This window comes from Etheostoma cragini, chromosome 13, assembly GCF_013103735.1.
Source record: "Etheostoma cragini isolate CJK2018 chromosome 13, CSU_Ecrag_1.0, whole genome shotgun sequence".
NCBI lineage: Eukaryota > Metazoa > Chordata > Actinopteri > Perciformes > Percidae > Etheostoma > Etheostoma cragini.
Window position 1 is genome coordinate 10,484,345 of NC_048419.1, and position 10,890 is coordinate 10,495,234.

General features: G+C 40.3%; 1 protein-coding gene across 2 annotated transcripts in view; it reads right to left on the reverse strand.

Moving 5' to 3' along the window:
- Window positions 1–9,437, reverse strand: part of cchcr1 (coiled-coil alpha-helical rod protein 1) — an 11,799-nt gene extending 2,362 nt beyond the window's left edge. Inside the window, exons 1-15 of one of the 2 annotated variants that reach the window (XM_034889937.1) lie at window positions 9,000–9,437; window positions 8,300–8,594; window positions 7,343–7,510; window positions 7,107–7,224; window positions 6,698–6,892; window positions 5,488–5,651; window positions 5,273–5,387; window positions 5,031–5,141; window positions 3,298–3,441; window positions 3,067–3,177; window positions 2,719–2,825; window positions 2,496–2,608; window positions 2,318–2,390; window positions 1,710–1,831; window positions 1,420–1,611 (exon numbers count right to left, since the gene is read on the reverse strand). In XM_034889937.1, coding sequence (XP_034745828.1) covers window positions 1,420–1,611; window positions 1,710–1,831; window positions 2,318–2,390; window positions 2,496–2,608; window positions 2,719–2,825; window positions 3,067–3,177; window positions 3,298–3,441; window positions 5,031–5,141; window positions 5,273–5,387; window positions 5,488–5,651; window positions 6,698–6,892; window positions 7,107–7,224; window positions 7,343–7,510; window positions 8,300–8,594; window positions 9,000–9,069 — 2,098 coding nt within the window. In that variant the 5' untranslated portion in view covers window positions 9,070–9,437. The remainder of the gene's footprint in view (window positions 1–1,419; window positions 1,612–1,709; window positions 1,832–2,317; window positions 2,391–2,495; window positions 2,609–2,718; window positions 2,826–3,066; window positions 3,178–3,297; window positions 3,442–5,030; window positions 5,142–5,272; window positions 5,388–5,487; window positions 5,652–6,697; window positions 6,893–7,106; window positions 7,225–7,342; window positions 7,511–8,299; window positions 8,595–8,999) is intronic. The other variant, XM_034889938.1, reaches the window with a different exon arrangement.
- Window positions 9,438–10,890: the final 1,453 nt, after the last annotated feature.

Here is a 10,890-nt window from a genome sequence, read left to right on the forward strand (position 1 = left end):
TCATCACTTTTCAGGAGGAATGAAGCATTATTTCAATGAGCTGTAAGGGTACCAACAAATTTGAGCACATCTGTAAATACAGCACATTTACAATTACTCCTACTGAGAAACAGAGTCTAATGCTGTATTTGTATGTATCTCTGGGAATAAAAAGGATTTAATTGCATCTTTTTACACTTGTTCATAGACAGAAAGACCTCAAGCTGATTAAATCAATTCCAGATTCATCAATTATTACGATGTCACCACAGTTTCACATAAAGGACTGCATCACAGCCAGGTGGGAGTAGCGTGAGGGTCAGCTAGTGGCAAATATTTGTTCATCTTTTCTTTCAATTAAAGCCCTGGAATTTATAGGAAATTAAATCCAACAGTGTGGATTTGACGACTGCATCCTTAAAGCAGCTAGAATCAATACTTTTATATTACTAATAGATCCCATGACAGGAGTCGATCATAATTACATTTTTTTCCATTACATTCCATTACATGTTACATAACATTCCACAGAGAAAATGATGACCTGACTCTACAGTTCCCCTCGACTTTCAGGTCATCGTTTGTTTGTATTTCCGACCCACAACTTTACTTTTCTGGTTCACCAACTGCCCGCTACTTGCCCGGCACCAAACGGCAGACAAACACAATTAGCAACTTTTTGGTGAAAATGTTGGAGCGTTTAGCAGCTAAAGAGACAGATATTTCCCTCAGGTATGGGTGTAAACAAAAACATGGCTAAAGTTAGAGTGAATATTGGACTTACATTCATTAGGTTGACACAAACATTACTACCAATGAATGCTAATGGTTCTCTGTGTGTGTACATAGGCCACTGTTTGCTAAAACGTATGCCATATCAACTTAAAAAGGTGGCAATCCAAACAGTCAGTTAAGGGATAGTTTTACAGTTTTTCAAGATGAACAGTGAAACAGGTTTTGCTTACTTAAACTATTCCTCCTGTTTATACAGGCCACTAAAAGATCCCTCTCTAACCACTTTCAGCATAAGTGATAAGGGACTAAATCTACGTTAAAGCAAGCAAACCCTATTTCAACGTGCATATAGGCCACCTGACTATTGTTAAAACAGGTTTGGTTTAAAAATGTATGTTCTGAGTGCCCTTACATTGCCAAGTTAAATCTTTGTACCAACTGGGAAAAATGTATAAGGGAAACTCAGTAACTCTCCCTGATCAATGACAATCAAAGTGCTTTTGAACATGTCACTTAATCCCCAACTAATCCAGTGAAGGTACCTAGAATACCGGGATGGCCTGGTGTGGATATGTGGAGACAGTGACGAAGGGTATTTCTGAAATAGAGCAGGAGTTCTCAGTTTGATTTCCCTGGATTAGTCAAGGCTAAAAAGGTTAAAAGAAAAAAAAAAAGAAAAGTGGCTTAAGGTAGCCGCTGCCTCACCACGATCGCTGTGCTCCTGCTGGCTGAGCAGCACAGAGCGGAGTTTCTCCAGGTTGACCTTGCTCTCCTCCAGCTGGGCCTGGATCTGCTGCAGGCTTTGCTCGGCCTCCTCTCTGCCAGCCACAGCCTGCCGGACCTCCACCCTGCTCTGCTCCATCGCCTTCTGCTGCTGCAGCCTCAGTTGGCTTTCATCTGAGAAGGATGTACAAAAGTGAGACACATGCATTGCTATTGACATAAACAGATGTGTGTGTTGAAACAAAGATGTTGTGAGTTTTAAGGGTGCTTACATTGTTCTTTCAGATCAGCCAGAGCTTTCTCAATAAGCTCTGGGGTCCTTTTGAGCTCCCGTGAGAGCTTGTCTCTCTCTTCGCACACCGAACTAAGCTCTGTCTGAAGGTTTGTGAGGCTGCAGGGCAACAGACAAGATGGTGGAGCAAATAAGGTGGAGAAAGTCAAGCACAGTGGTGGAGGAGCAACAGCATGGTGCACAACAAAGTAAGCCCAACAAGACTGACTTTGCACACAGTTGCATTTGCACATGCACATTGTGCATTTGGCATTACTGAGTAAAATATTGTGATCAATTAATTAAAAACATAAGGCAGTTAGTTGCAGCCTACTGAAACACCTTCTTACAAAAACTCATCCAAAGGACACATATTCAGTAGTATTTATGAAAAGAAAAATAAATACATACAGACATAAACACGCATTCACCACTTCAGCTATTTATACATTTTTTTGCATTTAGTCTTATATGGGTACTTAGATGAGTAAGCTTGCTTTATAATTTAATGGTTTGCTAACTTATTTGTAAAAGTAGACCCTTTCCTGCATTGGGAAAAGGTTGTTTAGGTGCATTCATCATGTAAAAATGACCGGTGAAACCTCAAACCTGTCAGCAGTTTCTTCTGTCTGTTTACTGGCCTGCTGAACTTTCTGCAGCGCAACCTTCCTCATGATCAAACCTGAAACAAAAACAAACAAACAAGGTGACAAACTCACTTCACCAGAAATATGCAATTCAAAATGAAGCACTGCGATCACCCAATCAACCTTCAGGATGACTGCACCTTGGATTGTCTCAATGCACCTTTTAGCAAAGGTTAGCCTCTGGTTGAAAGTGCTGAGCCTTGCTTGACCTGCGGCTACTTCTGCCACCTTGCTTTCAAAAGCCAGACTGAACCTGTGAGGCATAGCCACAATGTGGGAAAATACAGCATCAACTGTAATAACACCTTTAAACATTGACAAGAACAATTCCTTCAAAATGTAATTCAGATAAATGTGTTTTACCTTCGTACTGCCTCTGTCAGGATTTTTAGTTCAGCCTCTTTTTTCTGGCTCTGTGACTTTAGCTGGGAGTTTTCCTTTTGCTCCTGGGCCATGTCCTGTTTCAATGTCTGGGGAAAAAAATGTACACACAAATGTGATGCTTAGTTTTTAGAATGTCTATGTGCCCAGCTGCTCTGCTTAAAACCTTAACTGCTCTAGGAACCTAGCAAAGCTTCCATATAGTCAGCATCCTCTGTTGTGGTAAAAATGCATGAGTGTTCATCACTTTCCTAAGCAGCCTCAAATTTATTGTGTATCATCAAAATTACAGACAGCCACGTAAATCTCTTCACTTGCTCTGGTACTAACCTCCTTTTCCACTCTCTCCAGCTCCAGCTCAGCTATCCTGTCATCTAAACTGTGTTGGAGCACAGTAGCCCGGTGCTGCTCCTGCTGGAGCTGCTGCTCCATGAGTCTGACCTAATTACACCAATACAGTACCAAATGCAGTACAAAAACAACTTAACGGTTAATATTACAGTTTCAAACACAATGGACATCTTTGTACTGGAGTATATTGATAGATGACGCTTTTCATACTGTTGAAAGAAGTTTATCCTTCTCTCCTCTTAGTTCAATGTCCTTTGAGCGAAGCTGGACGCATAACTTGAATACTTTTTCTCTCCAGAGCTGAAGCACTTGAAGGCCTTCACATCCATTCTGCACAAGTGGGTCTGCCGAGGTCTATAAAAACACACATGTATATGGTAAGCGCACACACACCATTTCAGCAAATCCTTAATATGAGCAGGGGTAATTATTGCATACAAATTAGTAGGGGTGTGACGAGACGCTTACTCCACGAGACGAGACACATCACGAGATTGTGTTCACGAGAACGAGACGCGACGAGATTTTTAAAAAAAAATTAAAGAAATCCTCGATGAAATATATGAATGGAAAATAGTTTTTTTATTCAACTGAAAAATCACAAAATGCAAAACAATTTAGGTGCATTTTGAAATCAACTAATAATGATGAATGTAATTTAACTTTTTTTTTAGGGTTAGGGTTTGGCTACAGACAGACAGGTACGTAGAGAGACAGGTACAGCTACAGACAGACAGTAACCCTAACCCCTAACCCCTAACCCTAAACCAAAATGTTGCCACACAAATGATTTAAAAGTGGCAGGGGGATCTTCAATAGTAATTTCACGCTCCATCACTCTGACATCACATCGCCTCACGAGACAACTTTTCACCTCGACGAGAAATCTTGTCACGTTTTAATCTCGCGAGATCTCGTTACACCCTTACAAATTAGCCTTGAAGTTTTCCAAAAACAGTGCGTGCTCTCAAATGCATCACCGTACAACAAAAGTCTAACATGGGCCAAAAACTAAGTGGTTTACTGTGATGATTTCCTATCTCAAACATCTTTCAAATTTCTGCAATTTGACATTCCAAACAAATTAAAATGCACTTCAAAAGAAAGAAAAATACAATTCGTTGATTCTGAATCATCTGTAAGCCTTTCAGCTCTCTAGACCTCAAAAACGTGCTGTATTTGCTGGACTTACAGCTGCAAAGAGACTGATTGCAACCCGTTGAAAAAATGCCTCATGATTTATCTATCCGTGCATGGACCCTTTCCTTTTTGGATGTCGTGTATATGGATCTATCTACGGAGCGCATCCACGGAGCGCCTAGAAGGACTCCGGACACGTGGCTCAACATCGCTGAATCCTTGAGGTCTGGGCTGTAGCCTTGTGCTGCTGCCCTTGCCTTAACTTGCAAATGTGTTTAGTCTCTTGTCTTGTGTGTGTGTGTGTGTCTGTTTATGTACTGTATGTGTTTGTGTGTGTGTGTCTGTTTCTGAATGTGTGGTCATGTCTCCCTCTCTCCCGTCTTTCCTCTCAAGATTTTTTGGCCCTGGTACACGAAATTCTGAATATATGAAAAACAATAGCAACATTTTATCACAAAAAAGAAAGTATGAAAAACACATTCCAATGAAAAAAAGAAGCTGTATATGTAACATGCAGAGTCATATTGTATATACACAACATTTGGATGTTGTGTATATAAGTGTTTAGCCAACTAAATTACTCCTGCAGGGCTTTGCCATCCTGTCTGGAGCTGCGCTATCATCAATCTTAAACCTTGTGGTCTCCTTTACAAAATAGTTAACGTGACCGTCTTTAAGATCCATCCTTCAGACCATTTTCTCATACTTTGCAAACACAGAATGATAGGTACCTGATTGGTCTACACAGGAAAACTGCCCACGATGTGTTATCAGCATGGCATGCATTGCTATGCAACACTCACCTTCTTCAATATTTTCTCTTCTTGGAGGGCGAGTATCTCACTCACAGAATTGAGCCTGACTGTCAAAAGCTCTGTGGTCATCTGAAGCGCTGCTTTCTCTTTGTTCAGCTTCTACACAATGGACAATAATAGAATTTTATACAGACACACACCGGCATATAACAAGTGGGATGAATTGTTTTTTCAATGCAATTACTTCACAGTAGGCTGATTGCAATCAATACTGTTTACATCGTCTTCACCTCAACAGCTTTATTTAATTGTTCCTTCTCTCCTTTCTCCGGGGCCAGCTGGCCAATGTAATTTCTGAGGCTGTGCAACATTGTTGATTGTGTCTCAAAAGCTTGTCCCATTTGGCTGAAAAATAAACATCCCCACCCCCAAAAAAGAATATGTGAATCTGACTAGAAAGGGCTATAAATGTTTAGCTCTATTCAGTTTAGATTGAATGTGGCACCTTAAATGTTCTTTGAGCCCGTCTCTCTCAGTAGAGACCTCCATTAGAGTGCTTTTTAGCTGCAGCACTTCTGAAGTCATTGATTGAAGTCTGTCCTGTAGTTCACGGTTTGTATTTCTTGTTGCACCCACCTCTGCACAGTAGGAAGCATTCAACTGTTGCAGCTGAAAGTTTAAAGAAACAAACAATGAAAATTTTAAGACACATATAATTATTTACATTAGTCTATATCCACTGAGTCGCACTCCCGGGACTGCTGCGTTGCCTTCAAAAATTCCACCGTTTTTCAACCTTTTCCGCCAGATGTTCGTTACCTTCCGTTTTGTTTGTGTCGGAATTTTAAACCCTCATCGATTTATGAGGACTATGGTTAACTGCTCCGCAGATCTCTGCAGCATAAATTGAGACAGCTAGCTAGACTAACTGTCCAATCTGAGGTTTTCTGTTGAACGACTATAATAACTTTGAACGTACACATTAGAACTGAATACCTTTGCCCAAACCGGACGGGACGGTTCAGTTTTAATTGCTATACTTTTACACGGGCTCACACCCCAGGTTGTGCAGTAAATGAGCGGTCAGGTGATGCATTTTGATTAGCCCGAAAATGGATGCTGAGGAGGTGAAATGGAGTCTGGCCTCTGGTGATTACGTTTTGGTTTCACCAGCAAAGCAAGCCAAGTCTGATAGCCTACGTTAGTCATGAATAAATTATATTAAAAATTGTATAAATTACTCATTCTTGACAAAAGGCCAAATAGCTGTGCATGTGCATGTTTGAATAATGTCAGGCATTAAACGGGTTCAGGCTTTTAAAAAGCCGCCAATCAAAATCTATTTGTCGGGCTCGGGCCTTGTCGGGTCTTGTCGGGCTTAACTTTTAAGGCCCAATTACAGTTCTAGTACACATGTTCCCCCAAAAGAAGTTCCTTCTGAGGCTATTTTGAAGCAGCACCATGGCTCCGTCCGGCACTTAGCGCCACCTTTGGCGATAGTGATTTGTTTAAATGAATGCCAGTAAAGCCGAGCACATTTTCCTCCTATCCCGGAATGCTGTGTGGACTAGCTATACCCTCCTCCAGAGCACTGTAAAGAAAGGTCTAGCAAAGCGAGACTATATTTACATGGGTTCCTGGATTCAGAGCCTTGAGCTGATGTCACGCAATTGAGTATGTACAGAGTTTAAGATGGTTTGTAATTTGCCACACACCTCCAACTCCTGCTTCTTCTGCATTTCCTCCAGTTGTTCTGACAGTCTTATAGTCTGCTGTTTGGCCTCCTCCGCAGCTTGTAGCCTGCCCTTTTCAGCCTTCAGAGCGAGATCCTGGGCTTCCTCTTTACTCCTCGCTACATCCCTCCTCAGCTTTGTAATTTCCTCATCCGACTCTCTCTTCAGTCTTTCAAACTGCAAGAAACAAATATGTTGAAAATATATTAAACTAACCATAGGGAAACTTGCTTAACTAAAACTGTCAGGTGACTGTAAGCTACTATTAAGACTACAACACTAAAGTACAATGCTAAAAAGAAGCTGACTTCAAACTGCAAAGTGTGTTACAAGATGCCAGTAATTCTCAAGTAATCCTCAAATGAAATGTTTTGTTAGTAAATTGCCTTACCTGTAAGCTTATTTTCCCATTCTCTTCACGGCTGTGAGTGAGCTCCGTTCTGATTTGGCTGAGTTCAGTCTTAGCCTTACGTAGCTCTTCCTGCATTGCATCCAACTCATGGCTCTGTCTGTCGTACAAAGGTTACGCCGTATTAAGCTTGTTCAAATGACTCATCTGTCATTTCTGAAATGATTAGTTACAAACTGTAAAATTACTTGACTGCATAACATAAGTATATCTTGTACCTGTTCTGAGTGCTGCCTCTGTCTCTCATCTCTTCCCTGTGTCTCCCTGCAGTCTCCTTCAGGGCCTCTACTTGCCCCTTCAACCTCTCAGCTTCAGCCTTGTGCTTCTCTGCCTCCAGACGCCACTCCGACTCCCATCTGGCACACTGCTCACTTCTCTCTGCACATCTGTGTTTGAGGAAGAGGAGCTATTCATGTACCTAATTTGCCATCTTACTGACAGAGAATAATGGTATTTCTGACTATATACAGTGGCTTGCATAAATTCACACACCCATGCTGAAGTTGACTTACTGAAAGAGAAATAATAAAAAAAAAAAAATTGATCTTAATGCCTTAAACCTTCTGTTGTCCTCGGGTCAAATTTGACCCCTTTAAAAATTGTCTATATCTGAAATATGGGTTTCTTTTTAACCAAATTACCGCCAAAAAATGGATTGGATTCCATACAACGCTCTTTGCAAATACAATTGATCCTTTTCATTCCGGACTAAACTCATCTGTTTGTTCCTCTGATTGTAACAATTAGTCAACATAATTCATAATTTCTGCATAGTAACTTAAATATTAGATACAAATCTATATAAATGAGGGTGAATGACGATGAATTCAAAAAGCAGTGTAAAACTAGTGGCAGTAAGGTCAGGATGCAGGATAGCATCCTGGATCCATGAACTAAATGGCCTTTATTAATAAAAAAATAAAAATCTGCCTGCCTCTATTGGAATTTAACATAGGGGTGGGTATACTTATGCCCCCTGTATTTTAAGTAAGAACATTTATTTATGATACATTATTCATTCAAAAACCAAATTGGTGTTCTTAAAGGTTGGATTTTTCCTTATGTATAAGGCATTAAAATCAATTTCCAAAAGATTTTTTTATTCCTCTTTTTAGTCAACTTTAGCATGGGTGTGTAAACGTATGCAAGCCACTGTAAAACACATTGTGGGATACCTTGCCCTAAGGTCTGATGGGTGATCTATTGGAATCATTCCTCTTCTGCTGTCTCCTTGCATCATCACGATTCTCTGATTTTCCTTCCTCAGTTCCAATATTTCCTGTTGGGCCTGAGATAAGGCAAGCCATGGATTGGCAGGACTGGGATCCCCGGATGGTACTGATGTCACGCCTGGGTTTATCCAGGAGATGGGTGGCAGTGTCCCTGTGACGTGAACGCCTCTCTGTGCTCCAGCAGATTGTACACTTGATGCGAAATGTGATGGGGGTACCAGGTCCTCCTGGATATTACCTACATAACATCAAATAACATTTATGTGTGCATGCCTTGACTTACCTAGGCTAGCTACGTTAAGCCTAGTTCAATGCCAATGTAACGTTCATATTTGTAATGTTAAACCGTGGCGTTAGAGTTTTTCAGACTGGGCTTTCAAAAGAGTTACCAGTCAACGCTAGAGCTGACAAATGCAGACGAAAGTAGCTAGCTGAACTTTATAAATATATATTATTATTCTTTATTTTTTTATTTAAAGCATGACCTGGAAGTATTTATTTAGCGAGCAGTGGTAAAAAGTCAGCTGTACGGAACATGGTGCAGTGAACGGAACACCATGAGTCTATGTTACATTAAAGGCTAATGTTAGCTAGCATTATCTTGAACTCATCATTTGCTTGAAGTTAGGAGCAAGAAACTTACTTGAAACCGCTGGCGAGGTGAAATCAGTGGGTACTACGAGCCTTTCTTTTCCCACGTTATGTTTTTCCATGATCAACACACGTACTGTTAGCGAAGATATTAATGCAAGCAGTGAATATAAGTCATAAACTACCTAGCTACACAGGTCAGAGTTGTTTGGGTGCTGTGTTCAAGTTCTTTTCCCGCGATGTTATTCGTGGTTTCCTTAGTTACAGGTTACCGTGTCTATGGTTACAACTTTAAACCTCGGACTGTTTTAGCTAGCTAGCCAACTTTCGATGCTCAATTTATTTACAAAACCCGAAGTCTCCCAAGAAACATGTATGTTCAATTTATTTACAATAACCGAAGCATGCCATAAAACATGTATGTTTATGAAGTTTATATAAATGAAATGATGTACCTAACGTTTTCGAACTGACACACATTACAATCGCGCAGTGCATCATGGGGAAGTGGAAGGAACCTGTAAAGCTTTAGTGCTTTTCCCTGAGTTATTTCTTGCAGGGTGGTTTTCATCTCAGGCTGCCCTTCAATCTTGCCTCTGTCACAGGAACCATGCATTGTCCCTTATCATGGAGTATATTGGCTGTTGCAGAGTTTGGCAGGGGTGGTCATGTCCATGGATGTATATCGTTAAAATAATACATCCATAATGCTCAAGTCTACAACCTGGGAATAAGCCTACCTGATAGACCAAATTCAGGACAACAAAAGTCCATACGCACAGTTTTGTTGCACTTGCTCTGTGAGGGGGACAATTTCACATATGTTTAAATGTCAAAATAATTATGGGGAATTTTCCACTTTATTCTTATGGTTTCATACGGCATTTTTATTCATAGATAATTGAGATACTGAGATATATTATTGTGATGATTAGTGGAAAGGGACCCAGTGTAAATTAGTTATAACCTAAAACTAAAACAGTCCTTCTTTGCTTGGGACTCCCTCACCTGAAGAACACCTAACAACCAGACCATTTCTGCATGATATCGCCAGTCCTGCTGAACAGGAAGCTTGGAGCAGGCTTTCAGGGCAGCAACTAATTGCAGCTGTTAATGGGAATATAGGTTACCTCCAACTGTGACATTTTCAATTATATGAATAATTTACTTTATGAATTTTCATATTTTGACAGATTATTGTGTGCTTACAACTTTCCTCCATCTTAAGTGATGCACATTTGCGCACACTGCATTCATGCTGTAAATGTGCAAACAGCGCAACAGAGCCTACCTTTCAATAAAGGACTGCATCTTTTGCTTGTTTGATTGGCAGAATATTCCATCAGAATGCTATAATTACTATTTTCATATATCCTCTTATGTTTTTTTCCCGTGGTATCTTCACCACCTTTTTCTCTTTTCTCTTACCTGAAGTGTATCCTCTTCTCCACAGCTGCCATGACCCACTTTCCCCCTGGGATTCGTTAAAGTTTCACATAATCTAATCTATTCACGGAGTATTCAATAAACAAAGAGGCATTGCAGTTTGATTTCTTTACGTAAATGATCACATGTATCAATGCAACCATGACAATTATGAAATAACTTTAAAAAAAAAAGGATAGTGTGGATGTTTTCAAAACATAAATACCTTAACAAATGACAAAAGATGCATGAAATGCAGGTACAATGCCAAAGACAGACAACTGATGCCAGTGCAGCAAAGACTGTGGACCTCGTAAAATATCCATAATGTAGTGAAGTTGTTGTTGGAGGAGAACAGTGGGTGCTGTGCATTATTTTAGCATGCTGGTATTGTATGCTCTCTTAGAACTTGACACACACTGAAGCAGGTCCTGAAGTACAAAGCAGAAGAAAAAAGGGATGGGAGGCTATGTGGGAATGAAAACAAAGACAGTACCGATACTTTACAGAAAGAGGGT